The sequence below is a fragment of the Cupressus sempervirens genome, chromosome 7 (assembly GCF_028749045.1).
Source record: "Cupressus sempervirens isolate cs-2001-9-10 chromosome 7, ASM2874904v1, whole genome shotgun sequence".
Lineage (NCBI taxonomy): Eukaryota > Viridiplantae > Streptophyta > Pinopsida > Cupressales > Cupressaceae > Cupressus > Cupressus sempervirens.
The window spans coordinates 712,296,575-712,318,216 of record NC_143124.1 but is presented as its reverse complement, the minus strand read 5'-3'; the positions used below and the strand labels follow the sequence as shown (position 1 = coordinate 712,318,216).

At 34.0% G+C, this 21,642-nt stretch overlaps 1 protein-coding gene across 4 annotated transcripts in view; it reads left to right on the top strand.

Annotated features, from left to right (window-relative positions):
- LOC149549213 (sodium/calcium exchanger NCL1-like) overlaps window positions 1-18,755 on the top strand; it is a 97,944-nt gene extending 79,189 nt beyond the window's left edge. For all 4 annotated transcript variants that reach the window (XM_089792632.1, XM_089792630.1, XM_089792631.1 and 1 more), the window contains 4 exons: window positions 12,309-12,454; window positions 12,542-12,806; window positions 12,893-13,183; window positions 18,292-18,755. In XM_089792632.1, coding sequence (XP_089648758.1) covers window positions 12,309-12,454; window positions 12,542-12,806; window positions 12,893-13,183; window positions 18,292-18,540 — 951 coding nt within the window. In that variant the 3' untranslated portion in view covers window positions 18,541-18,755. The remainder of the gene's footprint in view (window positions 1-12,308; window positions 12,455-12,541; window positions 12,807-12,892; window positions 13,184-18,291) is intronic.
- The last annotated feature ends 2,887 nt before the right edge of the window (window positions 18,756-21,642 follow it).

Here is a 21,642-nt window from a genome sequence, read left to right as displayed (position 1 = left end):
ATTAATCAAGAATGCATGTATTATATGTTTACATCATGTTTGCTTCGTGTTTTTATGCATTCACTTGTCTACTTTGTGTACACTTGAGTTTTTATGCATTATGATGTATACTTCGTAGATCCCTTACGTCTTCATGCATACAATTATGTGCTTTGTATTATGGCTCTACAAGAAAAGTTATGTATAAATAATTTTTGCTTGAGGACAAGCAAAATCTAAGAGGGGAGGATTGTAATATCCTCATCAAGATCTATATAATTAAAAGATAAATAAATATGTAGATAAATAATAAATAATAATAATATAATGGTATACTTATAATGTATATCGCATAATATATTAATATTAAAATATGAGAATCAAATATTATTATATAAATGGTAAAACATTAATAATCATGATATAAAGTGAATTGTATTAATATTATTATTACAATGTTATATAATGAAAAGACACATCTTTTCTCATATCAAGGTATATAAAGAAATATGAATCACCCAAAAAGAAATACAAGAGAAAATGGTAGATATGAAAGGGGTCTGCAAAAATTTTAATATAGAAATAAAAGATGAGATAAGAGAGGTCATTACTTATGGACCAAGGAAGTGTGATAGGTGTCGAAGTTGAAGATTTGTAGAGTTCATCAAGATTCTACATGAAGAAATGGAGCACATTAATAAAATGAATATGCAATATAAAGCTAAGGCAAATCAGAAGAGGAGACATAAGGAGTTTCAAGTTGGAGATGAAGTTACATTGTTCTTGAGGAAAGAAAGGTTTCTACTAGGGACCTACAACAAGTTGATGACGTAGTTCAGTCTCAGTAAGATTGTGAAAAAAACATGATTGAGGGAATGCATATGAAATAGAATTGCAAAATGGAATCAATATTTCCCCATGTCAACATTGTAGATTGTAATGGTAAAACATTAATAATCATGATATAAAGTGAATTGTATTAATATTATTATTACAATGTTATATAATGAAAAGACACATCTTTTCTCATATCAAGGTATATAAAGAAATATGAATCACCCAAAAAGAAATACAAGAGAAAATGGTAGATATGGAACGGGTTTGCAAAAATTTTAATATAGAAATAAAAGATGAGATAAGAGAGGACATTACTTATGGACCAACGAAGTGTGATAGGTGTCGAAGTTGAAGATTTGTAGATTTCATCAAGAGTCTACGTGAAGAAATGGAGCACATTAATAAAATGAATATGCAATATAAAGCTAAGGCAAATCAGAAGAGGAGGCATAAGGAGTTTCAAGTTGGAGATGAAGTTACATTGTTCTTGAGGAAAGAAAGGTTTCTACTAGGGACCTACAACAAGTTGATGACGTAGTTCAGTCTCAGTAAGATTGTGACAAAAACATGATTGAGGGAATGCATATGAAATAGAATTGCAGAATGGAATCAATATTTCCCCATGTCAACATTGTAGATTGTAATATCCCTTGCAATTCTGATTTTAATTTTCTGATTTCTTAACCTGAGAATTTTGTCAAACACTTTGCACACAATGGATATATTGCAGATCTAAATTCTGATTGCTTTCTAAATGCCAAACTTTAATAAATATGCTTGCAAAGAACTCCAAAACATCTAACAATGAAGATGCAAATGTTTTTGTAAAACACTGATTACAAATAAGAAAATATGCATCTATAACAGTAAGACATTAGGGCAACGCCTTCTATGATGTTCAATGATATTCTAATCCCTTTTGACAACTATAAGATTCTGATATAAATTAGATTACAAAAATTCCACAACTAATTTCTAAATCCTTACAAATGCCCTAAGATATCCAGATCTAACCTCAATGCAATGCAAAATGTAAATGAATAGGAACTTGGAAACTGCTCAAGAAATCTGAATTTTACTATAGCGAGTCATTGTAGCAGTGGCAACACTGCAGCAAATCACTATAGCCATATCCGACTTATTCCTTCAATCGTACTCCACAATTTGGTCCTACCCCACAAATTTGACACAATAAAAAGACTGATTTGTCTTCTCCAATAGTTGCAACCTCTTAAAGGATCTTTCACCAATATGCTCGAATAGAACACATGTATGATGTCCTCCCAATACCAAATTCACTGGGTATTTCACCAGCTCAAATGGAGGCACACAAAAGAACTCCATTCTCCAGTGGCAAATGTCGAAACCCTTGGCTCCACAAAACTCATCAAATGCAAAATGACAATAATCGGATGATAAGAAAAGAACCTCTCACGCCCCCTTTATTCTTTCCTTATGGGAGCTCACTTACTTTTCTCCCCAATGTGGGATAAAAGATATTCTAATATTTTCACCTTATTATAATATTATAACATGAAATTATGCCCCATCATAAATTGCAAATCCCTAATAAAACTCTCTAACCACCATGTTAGTCTATGAGGATCACAATAATAGGCTAATCCCTAAAATTCTGATGTTGGCAAAAATGGGGACATTACACAAATTTAATAGAATAGTGGGAAGGTGGAACTAATGCTAGAACAATGTAGCATCATAGCACCTTCTTTAGAAGAGATTGAAGCAATTTTGGATGTTGTGTGGGAAGTAGTACGAGGAATATTTGGTGAAGTGCAAGGGAAGACTTGTGGAAGACTCATCGCGGATGTCCTAAATAGAGGTTGATCGTTTGGGTTTTCCTCAACTAGCTGAGACTTGACAAGGTCACTTCTCAAATTACCTTGGGTGTCAGATGTAGGATCATCTAGTGTAGTCAAAACAATCTTGCATCACCCAAAATATCACTGTTTTGCCAATTCCTTTTTTAAGTTATTGTATTTCTAGATACCGATTTGGGAAAAATAGAATTTCTAATCCTCAGATTTTCACTATTGCATTTTCAGGTCAACTTGCTATTTTTAGTAAGTCTTAATTTAAAGGCAAACAAGGATAAAAGAAATTAAGAAAACTTCAAAATGGAAAATTAAGTAGTCTGGCAAATGAGTTAGGTCAAAATAATTCACCGTTTAAAAGTTATTAAGGTTTTAGCAATGTAACACCAATTCCAGGGTATGTTGGGACGATGGTGTTGAGTAACATGGATTGTTTTCTACAAATGTACTAACATGGCCATTGTAATTGGTGTTCCAAATGCAGATTTGAATCTAATATAAATATGAGAGAAGAGACATGTCTCTAAGGTTTAATCATCATTTAATTAATTTTTTTGGTATAATATATAGGTGTATATATATGTACATATGTTATTAATATACTATAATATATATTTATATATTTACATATTTATATAACATGAATAAGTATATATAGGAAACGATGATTTACCAATAATAACAATGTATCTTAGATCGAATTAATCCAACTGAAGCTACAACTTTAACACTCCCTCTTAGCTAGGGAGGATTTATAGAACACATTATGCTCTCAAGCATATGGAGAGATATCACCTCAATATGATATTTTTGGAATGGCATAGCAACATATATCCATCAACTTAGATGTTATCTTTTAATATAATCCAAAGTATGATTCAATAGGAAATGGCAATCATATGATGTTTGTCATACTTATATTCTTTTGGGATGTGCACTAGCACCAAATCGTTGATGCCTACCAAAAGATATGTTATATCGTGGTAGGATATGAGTTATTTGATTTTCAGCACTCCAGGACAACAACTTAATGAAGTCGATTAGATAACTAGAAATCACTATGTCATGAACTCTATCATGATATCTGGCACTTTGAGACAATAACTTAATGAAGTCTGATCATGATACATTCATTATCATGACTTCCAGCACTCTAGGACAACAACTTAATGTAGTCTGTCATGATAACAGGCCTACCATTTATAAGATAGTTACCTTACAATGGTTACCTTCTGTTTATATATATATATATACATATATATATATCAATGAAAGATCGTCACCTTTCATTACATATCATATGCAAAATAGTAACTACTATGAACCAAGTCAGAGGGTGGTACAAAGGTTTTCACCTCAATTCTCTCACATAGAGAAGAATGCGTTACATGGAATTTCATTTATAACTTCTCCCTCGTAGAGAAGATATCATTCACAAAGTATTGCACCTCAAAATTCTCCCTCTAAACAATGATCCTTGGAAGTCAGGTCCAGTAGTTACTCTTAGAGGCTCTCTTTCCTCAAGGATGCCTGTTAGACTCACTCTAAATCTAATATTTGGACTCACTCTGAATCTAATATTGATCTTTCAACTTTCTGGTGTTAAGTCAATACTTCCTCATGATGCACACAAGAGTAGGCCCATCAAAATCATGCAGTTACACATGTATTTCAAGACTTCCTCTGAGTATCAATCTTCTAAGCTCCTATGTTGCCATTGAAGAAGTGTCATACTCCCTCTTTGTAACATCTACTTTGATCAGGTCTTAACTAACAACTAACATATCAAAGAAATATAGTTATTACTTCATTTTTATAGGAAGACAGTTATATCAGTTACATTCATGTGAATGAGATTAATGGTTACAATTAGTTAAACAAAATTTCTTAACTAACAATTGAAAACACCATCAATGAATTTATTATGGAAATTAAAATCTACATACCATGGAATTTCGAAACCAAAATCAATCTAGAGATGCTTCTGTAAACACCCAGGTTAGTCCATAAATACCACTTAGGATCAAATGACGATTACCATCCAATACCACTATATAAAAAAAAAATGATGATTACCATCAAATACCACTTATATCAATTAGGGCATTGATTACCATTGGATCATTTAGAGCATCACATACCACTGTATCAATTAGGGCATCAATTACCATTGGATCATTTAGGGCTTCAGATACCACTATATCATTTAGGGCGTCAGATACCACTATATCACTTAGGGCATCAGATACCACTGTATCAATTAGGGCATTAATTACCATTGGATCATTTAGGGCATCATATACCACTGTATCATTTAGGGCGTCAAATACCACTGTATCACTTAGGTCATCAGATTCCACTATATCAATTACATTGATGAGAAAGGTTGCATTCATTAAAGGAAATAACTGAATTCAACAATATAAGTTAATCCATCATATCTTTTATTTATATAAATATCATAAAAGGAAAAATACCTATTACCAATAAATGTTTGAATGCTCAACTTATCTTTATCTGATGCACGTCTTGACATCTTATAGAGAGGGTAAACATTGTCAGGGGCTTAACCTCCCAACCATGGACCTCATACTTATCCCCACACTTTCACTAACCGAAAAGGCCCTTCCTACCCAGAATAGACATGGAATACCTTGTCAGCCACTGAGCATCTTGGAACTTAATCTCACCACTCAACTTGACAACAGAGAATGTATTGGACATGCATGAGCTATCAAATGATTCTTTTTAGAATAATAAATAATTGTTATGTCACATCTGAATTATGTTTTCATGCTAATGTCGATTCTTTTCTCTCACCTCTTCACCCTTTTGCTTGGCTATACAGCCAAGTGAGTCCCAGGTGTTTGAATCTTAGAGCAACTTGCTCTTTCTGTTGATCCTTAACTAATATAAGAATATTACATGGTTCTAGCTTATCACATTTCTATGACTTGGGAAATATAACTTTAAGATTTGCAGAATAAATATCATTTGATTCTGACTTTCAACAGCGTAAATAAAATATGATATCATGTCATGGACACTTGGCTTTTATTCATCATACGTAGTTCTATCTTAGAGAGGGACTAACCAATGATATTTTAAGCAAAGATGATTTGTATCATAATTTGGAACTGTATCTTACTGCTATAATATTCAAAATGCAGTAATATCTGATAATAAAACATGTTGCAATGCTTGGGATATGGGCGACCACATAACTAGGTAAAATTTGGAAATAAGATGGAGTCTTGCTGGGTGCTATCAATCAGCCCACTCTTCACGGAAGAAATCTTTAAGCTTGATCCCAGTGTGATTATCAATATAAAAGGCAAATTGTGGAAGGAATATGTAATGATTAACAAATGGTAAATTGCAGAGATATCGTGTGATATCTGCTTAGGTATCGAGTGATATAGAAAGAAGTTGGATGATATAAAAAGAAGTCGGGTGGCATGAAAAGGAAGTTGGGTGATATGTTTTATGCTCATTGTCTCTCTCGGCTTCATAATAAAAGAAAGTATTTGAAGTCTCTTTAGCTTCCAAAAAGCCATAACTTATAAAGAAGAGATTTGCTTCTTGATTGCCAATAAATATGTCAAATGTGCATGTCAGTTTTTAACAAGAAATTGAATAAATATGGAAAAAAAATTGAAAGTTATAAATCAAGGATAATTATAATATATGTCTATCTACTTGCACGTAGATGTACTTATGAAGTGGCATCATATTATTTATAAAAATAATATTATGGTGTCACTTTTATTTCTATATCTATGTGCACGTACATAGGTATACATTATAATGATGTGGTGGAAAAGTCAATCAAAAACCATTTGAGGTGCACATTATTTTTAATTAAAATAATTAATGTTGTAAATGTTTATTTAATAGCTCATGCGTGTCTAATGTGTATCCTATTATGCGGTTGCTAAGTCCTCAACCATGGTGATTCACGATTCATACCCATTTGCCCAATGATGGTGATGCTCTTGTGCCCAATTTTTTTTTGACAATGCTTCCACCCCTTTGACGTGCTGCTTACAAGGAAATTCTCTGCAGTTAAATCATACTACCATAACAAGTTATTAATTATAAATAATCATAATGGCTAACCACCTTTTCAATTCCATGAATTGATGATAAATAATTAACTAGCATGTTATCTTCATATGAAATTATATCGACTAACCATATTACCATTTCGCAAGATTATAACAAATTTAACTGTCCACTGACTTCATGTGAACCTCAATGGCTATATGACCATTTTAATTGGGTCGAAAATTGAGATGTAACACTCTTGATGTAGAAGGATACTCATAATCTCAATCATCAAAGATATTTCCTTCAAGAACCTCACTTCGTCCAACTTGATCACAACTACTTTGAAGCCACTATCATAAGTTGCCCATGTGTCATTCTTCTTTTTGTGCAAGATCAACTTTAGATACAAATGAAAAGATCAAGGCAAATAACTCTTATAGTATGTACAATTAAGAGAGAAAATAGAGTGAGAAGATAAATGTAATACTCAAAGCTAATGAATACTTATTTGTGCATCTTGATACAAGTTTCTTTAATGAAGGTCATATCAATCAAGTCATAAAATACCTCCATATAAGCATCTATTAAGTAATGGGAATGGACATTGGTTATTATTCCTCTGCACAATGTAAAATTCTCATTCTTATATCATAGAATAGTTTTGTGTTCTTATTTGATACAATGTATATCACTTCAGCAATATGTAAGCTTCTAGTTTATATTGACTATAAAGTTATGCATGCCATCTTTCTAGCAAGCACAAGATCAAATTAGGCAGTTGTAATTCTTCTTATAAACCTTGGAAGGAGGTTTTTTTAATTATTATTTTTGCTTGCATGATGAGTTGACCAACATTAGTACCATCGATATCCTATCATTACAATGTTACCACAAGATATAAGGGCCCGTTTGGCTACAAGCATAGGAATGGAGAATAGGAATGGCTATTCCAACAACAACTATTTTTTGGAATGGGTATGAGCTCATTTTAGAGGTAAAATGGGAATATGTATTCCTATTCCCTATTCCATTTGACGAACCAAACTAAGAATAAAAATTGTATTCCAAAATTTCTATTCCTATTACAACAACCAAACGGGCCCTAAGTGATCTCCTGGAGGATCTATGTACTTCTCCAAGTCTTGATTCTAAACTTGAATTCAATATAGAATTTTTATTATTTCCAATGCCTCTTGACTATATCTTCAAATGTAATTCCAAACTCGTGTATAGGTCACATGCTTCCCTATCCTTCAAATTGAGGGCACTAAGTATATAATTCACCAAGTATAGTCTTCTGATTAAGGAATATACTTTCATAGGTGTTATCAAAACCTAATTTCTTATTATTACCCTAGTGTTAGATATTAGTGATAACTTAATAGGAATTTTAGATGTTCACTTCCCAAGGGTAGGAATTACTAATATATGTAGGATTATGAATTCCTTGCATTGGTGGAATAATAAGTACTACAAACTTGAATCATGTGATGTCTTCTCTTAAACGTCCAAAACTAATGGTGACACACCTTATGCAATTCATCTCATCCATGAGTTGCCTCTACATAATTGGAGATGAGAATATCAATATGAATAACCTTATATATGGTCGGTGCATATAAGAGTTCTCTTGTGTAATCATTAACATATGTTACATTATCTATGAATCTGGGGTCTTCAAGATCTTCCACCCATTGCTAGGATGTATTGTATGCTTTCTTGATATAAGGTTAGGGGTGGATGGATATCGACATTCTGATATCTTTGCTAACCATATAAAATTTGCTTCCCCTATTATTGCCCAAATTCTGACCTTTTCTTTCTATGTGATAACTAGCATATTTGTATCCTTTAAACCCTATTCATCAATGTAGTATAAAGTGTCTTGTCATCTACAAACTCCTTGGCCAGGCTAGTGCGTATTCCACAAAGATTGGTAGCAATGTTGTTTTGGCGGATAAAGCAAGCCTATATTTCTTTCTATATTTGGGCTAATTCAAACTTAGATCTCCAAGACAGTTGTCTATCAACTTCCTTGCTTTGTGTAAAAATGAGATCAAGTCTTATTTTTTGTTATAATATAAGAATATCTATTTTCTTTTATTGAGATGACATCACTGTTGCATATGTACCGTCAACGTTATTGGAGATGTGTAGGGAAGTGTCCATCGTACTACCTCCAATGACTCACATCTATACTTTCACTATATCCATGTTGTAAGTAAGAATGTAATTCACCACTTTGACAGAAGTGGATAGTTGTATCGTTCGTTGCTTTGTTTTAGATGGGCACGTACCTCTTAATCTATGCTAACCTATCCATATTGGTGGTGTTGTATATGACTAGTTCTTCAACTAAATACAATCGTTGCTACTTGTGACGCCTCCCTCTATTATGTATAAATTTACATGTTCGATAACCCAAAGAGACTATGATCGTTTTCTTTTGGTTGACTTTTCTGATCAGTATATATAGTTATTCAAGATGAACACCTTCAAGGGTCATGTATGATAATCAATCTTCATAAATACTGAGTAATTATACATCACACAACTTGTAAAGGTTAATAAACATAACCACAAAGTATGAACGATTCATTTGGCAATATCTTCCTTATATTTTAGTGCATGTCCTTTATTGGGGTAGGTGCTATATTCCTTACTATCATGTTGCCTTGACTTGGTATTGATTTTCCCCAAGAGACAAATTTCTAGTCACTCTTCTTTTCACACTCTTTTGGTATGTCAGACCTTTCTCAATTTTGCCAATCATTGACTCACCCACTTGTCATCTTGTTTGGTGTGTTTATTGCCAACTCTGTTATCTTGTCTCGGATGTCGTATATTGCCAAATGGTTATGAGTCCATCTTAAATGGATTTTTCCATACTGCTTTGTGATCTAGACTTCTCCCTCCTCTATTTGATATAGTCGGTCTTCGTATTATTTGTCTCCTTTGTATAGTGGGATTTCCCTATGACTTCATGGTGTATGATTCGCATAAATGTGCCGCTAACTTCATGCTTACTTGGTTTCTTCTATACGTGAGGCTGAAAGAATGAAGTCTGCTATATTCATCTCTTTATTACGTGTGTAGCAATAAAAGCTTAGTTCGATGCTTTTCAATTAACTCCCCACGTGTCATTCAGACGTGCCTTCTTAAATCCTCCATGTGATGTCCACATTTATTTGATTCATTTTTTTTCTTGCCATAAGGACAACCCAAGCAAGAAAAAAAAACTTTCATCGATTACTTGCGGTAGTTTCCAAAATGAAGATGATTATCTCTAGTGGTGTTGAATGTCTTCTAGTGAGATAAATCATCATTTTCGACTCCCAGAGAATTAATAACTTCCAAGTTGAATACATTCTAAACTAGTTTGTAGCTAAACTAGTTTGCAGCAGGTGAAGGTTACGATTGTCATCATCCTTTCTTAGAATACTCTATTGCTAGAGATACTTTAATCATTGTATTAACTCATATACCATGCTTCGACATATGAATTTTTCCCATCTCTTAGATTCATTTATGTTGTGTATATAAGACTCGATGATATATTCATCTCTAATTTTTAACATTGATACCTTCAAACTCTTCTATCTATCTTTTATAATTTCATTCTATTCATTTGCAGCCCCAACTCTAATGCCATGTTGAGTAACACGGATCATTTTCTGCAAATGTACTAACATGGGCATTGTAATTGGTGTGTTCCAAATGCAGATTCGAATCTCATATAAATATGAGAGGAGACATGTCTCATGAAGAGACATGTCTCTAAGGTTAAATCATCATTTAATTAATATATGAAAATAATAATTTGTATAATATGTATTATATATAATATATATTATACTATAATATTAATTTATATAACATGAATAAGTATGTATAGGAAATGATGATTTACCAATAAAAACAATGTATCTTAGATCAAATTAATCCAACTAAAGCTATAACTTTAACAAGTGGGATCTCGGGACGAGTTTCCGGCATGGGGGGGAAATGAGCCTCATTTTTGGGACAGCGGGAAGGGGAGGATCGGGTAGGGAGGGGTGTTGTATAGTATACATATAGAACATGGAATGCTTGTTATGAAATGATGTTTTAGAAGAATGTACCAAATTAAAATACTTGAACATAGCGAGATTGCAAAATGAACTAGAACCATTGAACATTAACGTAGTAACATATTACATACCGAATAGTAACATTGAAAAATCAAAATTCAAATAGAAATCCAAGTCCCCATTCCAGCGCTAACATGGTTGTGGAATGACAAAAGTGGAGGTACTTGGGTACATGAGTACCTGATACATGGACATCTTGGGGACGGGTACTTTGAGGTTTGGGAGGGGGTGCGAGTCCCTGTGTAACACTGGGTTTTAGTTTTTTGAAAAACTGCCAAAAGAGCTTCCGATTCAGGTTTGAGGCACTAAATGGTCTCATAGGGCTACAAAAATGGGAAGACAGGTAGAGCCAGTCCTAGGACTGTCATCCGCTCAAAGAGCTTTCTAGCACTTCAGAGTTTCAAATGACCCATCAAAGGGACACCTAGATCAAAAGTTATGCATCTCATAAGTTAGACAATTTTTTAGGGAACTACCCTGTTCGCAGGAATTTTTCCAAATCGTCCAATAATTTGTAAGATTGTTGGACAATGTTGGCACCCAACCTTGGCGCTAAACCAAAAACAGGTTGTTCAGGAACCATCTAGAAGGTGGGAAAGCAGTTTTAGGAGGAACAGGTTGTATTGTGGGAGAGGGTTTCCAGAGCTTGTGTAAGATTTATAGTGTTGTAGCCTCTGAGGAATGTACGGTGTTTGCTTGTTTGTAATCATATCGTAATAGAAATTTATTCCAACCAGATAATAGAGAAAGTGGTCTTTTGTTCCTTTTGATTGTGTCCTTTTGTGTCTCTGGTTTTCTTCCCTCATCATACAACCACCTAAGTTGTTCAATATAAAGATATTTTACAAAACTTAGTAAGGAAATTGCTAGTGTTGAAGCGTGCTTTTCTTTCAGGACTACTTAGATAAGATATATAAGATTGAAAGGTACTATCAGAACTCAGTTAAAATTTGATGTAATTAGTTTACTAATCCTCAAAGTCTCAACGAAGACTACAAATATTTGGTTTTAAAGAGAGCAGTTTAACAAAAATGTTATACAACCATAACTTTTATGTATTTTCTGAGCTTGTAGGATTTGGCTTGTTCAGGAAAATGATGCATTTATTGGGATCACATATGAGTATTTCATGCATAGCTTGTGAATTATTACTGCTTTTCTCTGTTCTGACTAGTTGCAGATATTGTAAATTAATGAACAGAAAGGAGCCAATGTTTCAATATGGAATCAATTTATTATGCTTTTTGTCACTGCTGTAGTCAGTTATGTTTGCATGGATATACAATAATTCTGTTCTTGTTTTATTTATGATGGCAACTTGATTTCTTTACTATAAACAGGTTATACATCAAGAACTTGGTTGTGTTTTTCATTACAATGACATGATGTTTACCATAAATATATTTGATGAGAAAGGAATGTCTTAGGAAAAGGCGGACATTATTGGTTTTTCTGAGTATTCCTTATGTGCCATGCATAGGTCATACAACCTTGGATTCAAGATAGACGATTAGAATATGCAAAACATAAACACATAGTATCATCTGTCCTGCATCATGTACATAAAAAAGGATTGGGAAGCCTCCTTCAAGAAGATGGACAACTTGATGTTAATGTTACTAAACGGTAAAGGTGACTCTTTATTTAGCTAGCTTTGTACAAATATGTGATATTTGCATGAATTAATATATTTGATTCCTTCCTGAAATACAGGATATTTGATAGCCTGGATTCTGATGGTGATAAACATTTGTCTGAAGCTGAACTACGTGGGCTAGTTATTGGTCTTGAATTACATCAACGAAGTGCTTCAGCTAAAGATGCTGTTGACAAAATACTGGCCGAGTTTGATACCTCAAGAGATGGTAAACTCGACCTTGAGGAGTTTGAAGAAGGACTGCGTTCATGGCTTAACATTGCACACTCCTCAGTTGATCTTTCAAATAACTACTCAAGAAAAATTTCTGATTTGGAAAGGGTATGAAATTCCTAATTTGTTCTAGTTACCAGGACATTATACTAAACTTTATGTGACCATTTGTGATTAAATTTGCAATGCTGCAGACAACCAGAGACGAACTTGATAACCTCCTCCCTGAAGACACTAAAGTTGATAATCCATATAAATTCTACCTGAAAGCTGCATCACTTATGCTGGGAGGTGCTGTTTTAGCAGGAATATTTGCAGATCCATTTGTAGATGCCGTTGACAATTTCTCTGATGCAACAAGTATTCCTTCATTCTTCATCTCTTTCATAGCAATGCCTTTGGCTACAAACTCCAGTGAGGGTGTTTCAGCACTTATTTTTGCAAGCCGCAAGAAAATGCAGACAGCTTCTTTGACTTATTCAGAGGTTATTACCTGATCTTTGGATGGTTGTATGTTTGTTTTGTAGAGGAGAAAAAACATGGTTCTTTAGTTTCTATTGGCAAACTGTATTTTTTGACCAAACATAGTAATGGAATAAAAGCAACAGGCTTCTGAAATAACTTCAAGTGAACAACCATAAGTCTTTACTTTTCTCCATAACAAACGATTCAAGTTACTATCTAAGACAACAGGCAAATATGGTGGAAACAGCAACTATAAATGAATCCAAATGTGTAGATGACAAACAAACGGTGTGGGGAAAAAATAATTAAAGAAGGGTTCTTACCGGGAATGATATGGGATACAAAAGCAATACCTTCAATAGGATAAAGTTATGATTCTATGAATAATCCAAAATCCAAATTATCATTAGAGTGCCTCAAAATATAAAGTTCTTTATTTTAACTTTTTCCCGCAATCCCCCATCAAGCTATAGGTCTAACAAAGCAATAGACCAATGATAAATCATAATAAAAAAAGCCACAAACTGCATATCACCTATTGCAAATCGCTGCATATTCACAATCAAGGATTATGTTGTTTCATACAATGGACAGTTAGTTTTGAATACAAGTACTTCCATAGATAAACTGAGCATATTGTAGTCATTCAATTGTTGAATACTAGTTAAGTCATGGTTGGCAGTTTCTAAGAACTATCCCATCCAATTATCCTCTTAACTGTTACTCTTTTTTTTTTTGAGTTTGACAACAAAACAAGCAATCCTGAAGACTCTAGGAAAATTTTAATTTTAAATCTGTTAGTGAATAGATTGTCCTTTGAAGAAATAAATACACATTAACCCCAAAAGCCCAAGTTGGAAGACTGAATATGCACTAACAGTTGGGCCACTTTGCTATTGAAAACCGTAAGCGCCCTCTAAATTTATTCATGTACAGCTCCCCATGCATGATTTACAATGAATTCATAGCAATACAAATACGGATGCTTTTCACTAGAAAACACAAAAGGTTTACAGACCTCTATCTGTAAACATGACATAGATGCAGAAAAACTAATCTGATTGGAAGGAAATAAATAGTAAATGACACAAAGTTCATTCACCCGAATGCTACATTACAAAGAGAATGAAAACCTGAGAAAGCGAAGAATCAAAGCTTCAAAGACATCTTGAAATTAAATGTATTCAGAAAACAGCGAAACTAAAATGCATTTAGAGAAAATTGAAAACTATACAAAGATCACAATCAGTGGGAAGAAAATTGCCCAAATCCAAGTTTTGGTGTGCAATCATCTCCCAAATCTCCCTTCTCTAAAATGTAAAAGATAACACAGATCTCATCACATGTTTGCATCAAAATCACTATCTAGAAGAAACAGAAATTCCCTCCCTTACATTTACACTCAAAATCAAATTTCCCCCCCCTTTTCCTAACATAGTTCAGAAAAATGACAAGAGCTATGCTCTTCCTACAGCCCCAAAGTCTGCTTTCCCTCCCTCGAAGAACTGGAAAAACTAGGAAAAAACTAGAACCACCTGAACCCCTGACTCTGCCTTTCTTTGGCCTCTTTAACACTTGGTCGTTTCCCAATAACTTGCTTTTCAGTTATGACAACTAACTCTTTGTATTCTTTGTTTTCCTTCTCAATATCTTGGGTGTAGTATTTCATATGATAACATTTAAGACTTCTTGTTAAAGACCAACATGTGTCGCTTTTAAAAACTCGGGAGTCAATTCTACAATCCAAGTCTTTATGAATATATATATCGGGTTTCTATTGTGGAAGTCCATCAAATAATTCAAATGCATTGTCCATGCCTCTATATTTCAATTTGACGCTTGGCCTCATGACTAAATCACATCATTTTGGGTCTTCCTTATGTCAAATGCGCTAATTGTGCGAAACTCGTGTTATGGAATGAATATGGTAATTGGCAGACATTATGTCAAACACTTCATGACAATCCTCTGTATTGGATATCAAGTCCGTCGATTAGATAGAGCATGGTTTCTATCAAGAAATACCATCACCTTCTATTTGGATGCTGCAGCTTTGAGTCTCCATGCGTGTGATCTATTCGAGCTTTAAACAATCTGAATGCATATGTAGACATCTCATTCAAACAATCCTCTGACCATACAAGAGTTTGCCAACCTCCATTCGGGTGAATGCTGAATACCTGCCCTTGATCTTTTACCAATTACTATGTGGCTTCATTCCAAACCTGTGGATACTCATAGGCAGTATGGCAGACAGTTATCATGATTCCTTTCAAGGTTAACGCATGATAGTTGGTGGATGTTTTCCATGGGTTTAATGCGCCTGCCGCCACTACTCTTCTCTGCAGTATGAATTAATTAGGAAAGATATCCCGTGAGGAGTATCATGTTTTTTCCTCCATCACGTTCTTGCTAATGAACACTCGATATTGAGAATCTGAAACTCGACCCGAGTATATGGGCTATGAGCACAGCATCTGCAACTTTTGACACATGTCAATGGGAGTTTGAAAACACAAAAGATCATGGACGGTTACCCAATAATGGGAAAATGTTCAACATCTCTTTCAACAGCATGTTGTCACCCCCTCACTGCCTGGTGTCGGTGACTGTCGTCATGGCGGTGTTGATGCATTAATGAATAAATATAAACCTGACAGTCTTCTTAAGGAACCCAACCCGAGTATATGTGTCCAAGTTGAGGCATTTGATTTAGTGATTGCACCGAATAGGCTCAAAAAATTAGTGAAAAACCACAAACTAATGGCGACATGACAGCTTTTGGTCTCCAATGGTGAAGACGACCTCGATTTGCCGGGGAAGACAATTTATAATTCCATTAATGTTATCTCAGACCAAGCATGAGTCAAGATAATTATATCCCAAACAAGAACATGCTCTCAGTTTTCTTTCGATTAGAATTGACTCAAGCAGCTTCCCATTTTGATCATGTTTCTGTAAGAATATACATCTGTTATAAGCATGAACTAACTTTTCATTCTCTTGATTTGATGATTATCACTCCCATACACCCACAGTGACTGCAATGTTTTAATGGAACTTTGTCCGTCATAAGAACTTCTGACACATACTGAATGTGTCATCCATGTAGCTTCAAAACCATTCATTAATTAGGATTCTCATTTATCCATACAATTTTCTAATTCATTCCTTAAATTCATGAATCATAAGCATTTAATTTTCAAATCTGCCTGTTTATCTTTCGATGAAAGATCTCTATAAATGGAGACTCCTCATTAAAGGGAGTCATGTTTTGACAATGTTCAAAGAGGGAAATGATAAACTTTTGGCGATGTAGATCCATGTGTGAATTTGATGCCTTTGATAACTCCACCTTCACGGGGCTGACTATGATATTCCATTAATTGAAGGGCTTTTTAACCCTTAAATTTGGATTTGAACTTTAAGGCTTTTGGAATAGATCCACTGGATTACCAGAAATACTGAGCCTAAATCTGTATACCTGAACTTTACACATCAAACTTGTGAACCCCATCTAGACCAATTAGCGCCTGTCAAGTTACTGAACTCAGCCTTCGAGCCTAACTTTCTGAATCACTGAATTTCTGAAATGAACTTGGACCATTACTTTTACATTTGAAACATTTGATCTTTTGGACTTGTGAACTCACAAACTGCATTTCTGAACTGGCCATGCATTCATTGAATTCGAACCACAACATAGTCTCAAACTTTGAACCTTTGATCTTTGAATCACTGGACTTCCGTGCTGAACCTACAAGATGAACCACATCAAACTGGTTCAAACCATGCTTCAAAGGAGTTCGAAACCATAAAGTGAAAATTTAAATACTGGGTCTATATTGGGTACCAACAAAATCCCTCACTTGAAGTTGAAACACATTGTCTATATTAACTCATGCTCATGTGCATGTATTAATATAAAGAACATCATTATCTGTAATCCATTATAATGCTCACAAAGGTCCTATAATGTCTATGAAGGCAGCTATATCAATGTTATCATATGAATATTTGAAATTTCTTTATATTTTATAAATTTCCTCTTTTAATAGCATAATGTTACTGTCCACTTAAAAAAAGGTCAAAAAGTACCCTTATATTGGAAACAATTCCACCAGCCTTGTCTTTTTATTGTGCAAGCATAAGAAAATAATTAATATTTGAAAACGTAATAACAAAAAGTACAGGGAAACATGGCTTTGTGAGTTCATGGTATTAGGCAGATTGTTTATGTAATACCACTTTGTGGTTTTGGGTAAGCTAGTTTTATAAATGCAATCACATGAGTAGTTGGGGCTGGATGCCATTTGTATTAAACTCTCTTGTAAATGCACATGTGAAACAAAATATGCAATATGTGGTTGTACTGTTATCCATTATGCTTGGACAAATTGATAACCTATTCGAGTAGCTTGATGTTTTCAAAGTATTTAAGGATACTGTAATTTCTCATTGCTGATTTTTATATATATAGTGTGTGTGTTTGGTGGCTAGGATTTTCCATGTTAGTTTTTCTAAAATATATCTTGTATCACCTTGATGATATAAATATCTTTCTTTTTGTGTGGTGGATTCTAAATACATGCATGTTTTTCTATCTTTGAATTATGTGGAATACTTATTGTGAATGCCTTTTCTTTCATCAACTCTTATTACTAAATGAGTAAGCAGCAAATGCCACTGTCCGCTCTTCATCTCTGAGGTCAAAAATTCTGTTGGACTTTAGTCTAGATAGACTTAACGTAGCAGACTTTTAACTCTCATATCTTCATTTAGCTTTAGATAATAAAATGTATGCCTATAATATCAAATTCTGTGCATTGAATTTCATTTTCTTTGCCACGATGGTCAAGTATTGTTTATGTTCCAGGGTTAAGCTAGGCCATATATCTCCAGTCAGTTTTGCATGCAACGCATATTGCTTTCATTTTTTTAGAAACATGCTTCTTATATCGAATAATAAGTCAATATTGGTGTCAGGAATACTGTCAATAAGTCATTGATGAAGAATGCAGCATTCATCATTGTTTAGGCATTAAAGCATGCTTTACACACTTCAGTATATAGAAAGAGAAGATTTTACTTGTATCCAACCTAAATATAATTGTATCTAATGTTGCAGATATATGGCGCAGTGACCATGAACAATACATTATGTTTGGGAATCTTCTTGGCCATTGTTTATATTCGTGGCTTGGAATGGGACTTTTCAGCTGAAGTGTTAGTTATATTGCTTGTTGTTTTATTGATGGGTCTTTTTGGCAGCTTCCGGACAACTTTCCCACTGTGGATGAGCTCTGTTGCCTTCATTATGTATCCTCTAACTTTAGCCATTGTCTATGTCCTAGATTATGTTCTAGGATGGTCATGAAGAGACAAGCATTCATAAACTTTGTGCATTATGTCATGGTGTAAAAAATTGAAATCCATGTACATATGGCTTTACCTCAAATTCCACTGTCACATTGTAGTTATTTTGCATTTTTTTATTTCCTTTATGAAAGTTAGTTCATGTTTCACAAACAGATATTGTCAGTTTGAACTGGTTTCATATGATTCTTCACTAAGGAGTTTACTTTTGGTCTCTCTTGTCGGCATCTGTAAATCATGTTTCTATATATTTCCTATCTTTCATTACTTTTGAACTTCATGATATGCTTTTATGTATTTGATTCGCATGTGATGAATAAAGAAAATTTATGAATCCGAAATTCAGGTACCATGGAACACAAATTATAGATACAGCAATTATCAGCAGAGTTCCGTGCATCAAGAGTTTGAACTTCGTATGGGACACAAATAAAAATAGCTGATACATGTTCATTATAGTAGCAGATATTGATCATTAAATTATGCTAATCTCTGTTGATATTGTCTTACAAGAATTTGACATTTTTGTAGATCTTACCGCATTGCCTTGTAGTATTTTACACAAAAAAGTTGTTGTGTGATATTGGTTTTCTATCACAAACTTCTGCTAATTTTTTCCATTGTAGAGATGATTCAGGAAAGATAAGTTTGCTTTATGGTGGCACATTTACAAGAGATTATGTAGCCAGAAATGAAGTAAGTTTATTGGCTCCATTATCTTCCAATTGTGCTAGAAGTAGCTTGTAAGTAGAAAGTTTTAAGTGATGACCTGTAATAACGTTTCGTGCCTATTCAAGGTTGCCGAGGGGTTCGATCTTATATATAATATAATGCAAGCATTGTGAAGAGATTTCTGGCTGTGAAATAAGTGTTTCTATAACTGAAAGTTTTTGGTTTGAATTCTGCTAAATCGATTCTTGGTGCATGGTTATATACTTGTTAGCCTGGCATTGAAAGGATTTTTGTTGGAGATAAAAATTCTCTAGACAAAATTTTAAATTTTTTACGCATTTGTTAGATAGAGATATATACTTGTTAGCCAGGCATTAAGAATATTTTATTGGAGATAAAAATTCTATTTAGACACAATTTTAAATTTTTTAAACATTTGTTAGATAGGGATAAGTCTGTCTATATATTTGTTCTGTTCAAAGGATATTTGGATTCCTACACAATATAAGGAAAATCTATTCAAAAACGGGAACAATAAGGCTGCCAAACTATTTATTCTCTGCTAACACCAAATCATGCTGGAAAACTGTCAAATTAGTGGCAACAGCGTCATTGCACAAATAAAATGTAGTCTCTTTCCTGTTAATGCATGGTTATTAGTATATTTTGAATGAGAACAGTGAACAGCATCCTCGCTGAAGTGCAACAGAAACGTAGTAATATATAATACAGCTTCCATTCTGCCAGTTTGAATGCAGCTGCTGCCAAGGGAAAGTATTTTGAGTTCTAAAGTTTAAAATTATATAATTTTTAAAATATATTTGTAATCATTATTTCTTTTTTTCTCTTAGCTATTGTCAATTTAGCTAGGGGTTAAAATGTTTTTCCAACTCCAAAAAATATCAAATAAATTCCAGCAGTCTTCTAAAAGCTTTCAGTGGTTATATGGAAGCTTCTAGTGGGATTAATATCATCAAGATGTTTTCTATGCCCTAGTTATTTTTTGGAAATTGATTCTTGCCCACAGAATTTTTGGGATAAATTCTTTTCTATTTGCAACCCATTTTCTCTGCAGCAGTTTGGCGGACTTTGTGCACCAGAATAAAGATTATCTTTCTTATTCAGGGTGTAAAAAATTGGGAGATTTGACGTTTTTGTTTCTGTGATTGGGTTGGAATTGATTATGTCTGTTGCAGCTAGAAAGTTTGTGGGTGTTAATGAGAATTCCAATCCATGTTTAAAAGAAAAGATGAGAAACACAGAAAATTATGGCCGGGAAGAAATGTTAGGGCAATGGCATCTGTTAGTTGTGGGAAGCTGAGAGAGGAGTCTAAATTGCTGGGATTGAAACCTAATGCTGGCACCGGTGTATGGAAGATTAAAAGATTTTCCTTTAAAACTTTAGCAAAGGCTGTCTATTTGAGATGTGTTTTAATACAAGGTTGCATACAGTTTGTGTTCCAACTGGTTTGAGTAAGTTTGCGAAGTTAGGTTCTACTTAATGATTGATGCTCTCATTCACACTAACTCACTGACTCCACTTCTTCCCTGCTCTGCTTTTTCCTCTACTGTGTTCTATTTCACTGCAATGGAAGTGCGGCTCGGACAGGCTTATTAACAAAAAGAGCTCTGCAGATGTTCTAGTCTCGTGAAACTCTAAAACACTATACGGGGGACTGGACAGTTAATATCAAGATGCCAACAGACATGTTCGGAAAAACATACTACGCACTGTGCAGGACGGATCCTGTCTATGAACAGATTGTGCCAGTTTTTTGCTAAATTTGATGGGGATTAGTGGTGGGTCAAAGTCCAATCCAGCTGTTTCTGGAAACCTAGATAAACCAAAACTAGGTAAGAGACTTGTCTCTCCTTGTTTGAGCACTGTGCTGAGGTATATAAGAACATAAAAAATGTACCAGTAGCGAGGGTTAGGCTATTTAGTTTAATGGAGTATCGACTTTAAACTGTTTGGTCTCTGTACATTTTTTTGTTTCTAGGATTTGCATTGACGGTAAATGTAAAAATTTTGTATTATGTGACTATTGAAAAGGAGGATTCAAAAGGTAGCATCAAAGTCTGAATCGCTATAATTGTGGGCTGACGGCATTGTCTGTTTCTGAGCCAAAATCTCCATAATTCATGTCGTGTTTTCTCCTTTCTTTGTTATCTTTTCGAGGATTTGCTCATACATATTTTGATGGTTTGGTCTGAGACCTCAGATAATGTTAAACAAGAGCTCTAAAAGCGCTAGTCCCTGGCTTGTGCTAGTGTTAGAAGGTAGATAAGAGAGTATTAAAATATTAGAAGAAAAATACGACCTCAAAATATTAGAAGAAAAACACGACCTCTTCTACTGTATCAGTATTTGGTCAAATCTTGATTATGGACATTCATTAAAAAGCTTTCATAATTTTCTATACACAAGTAA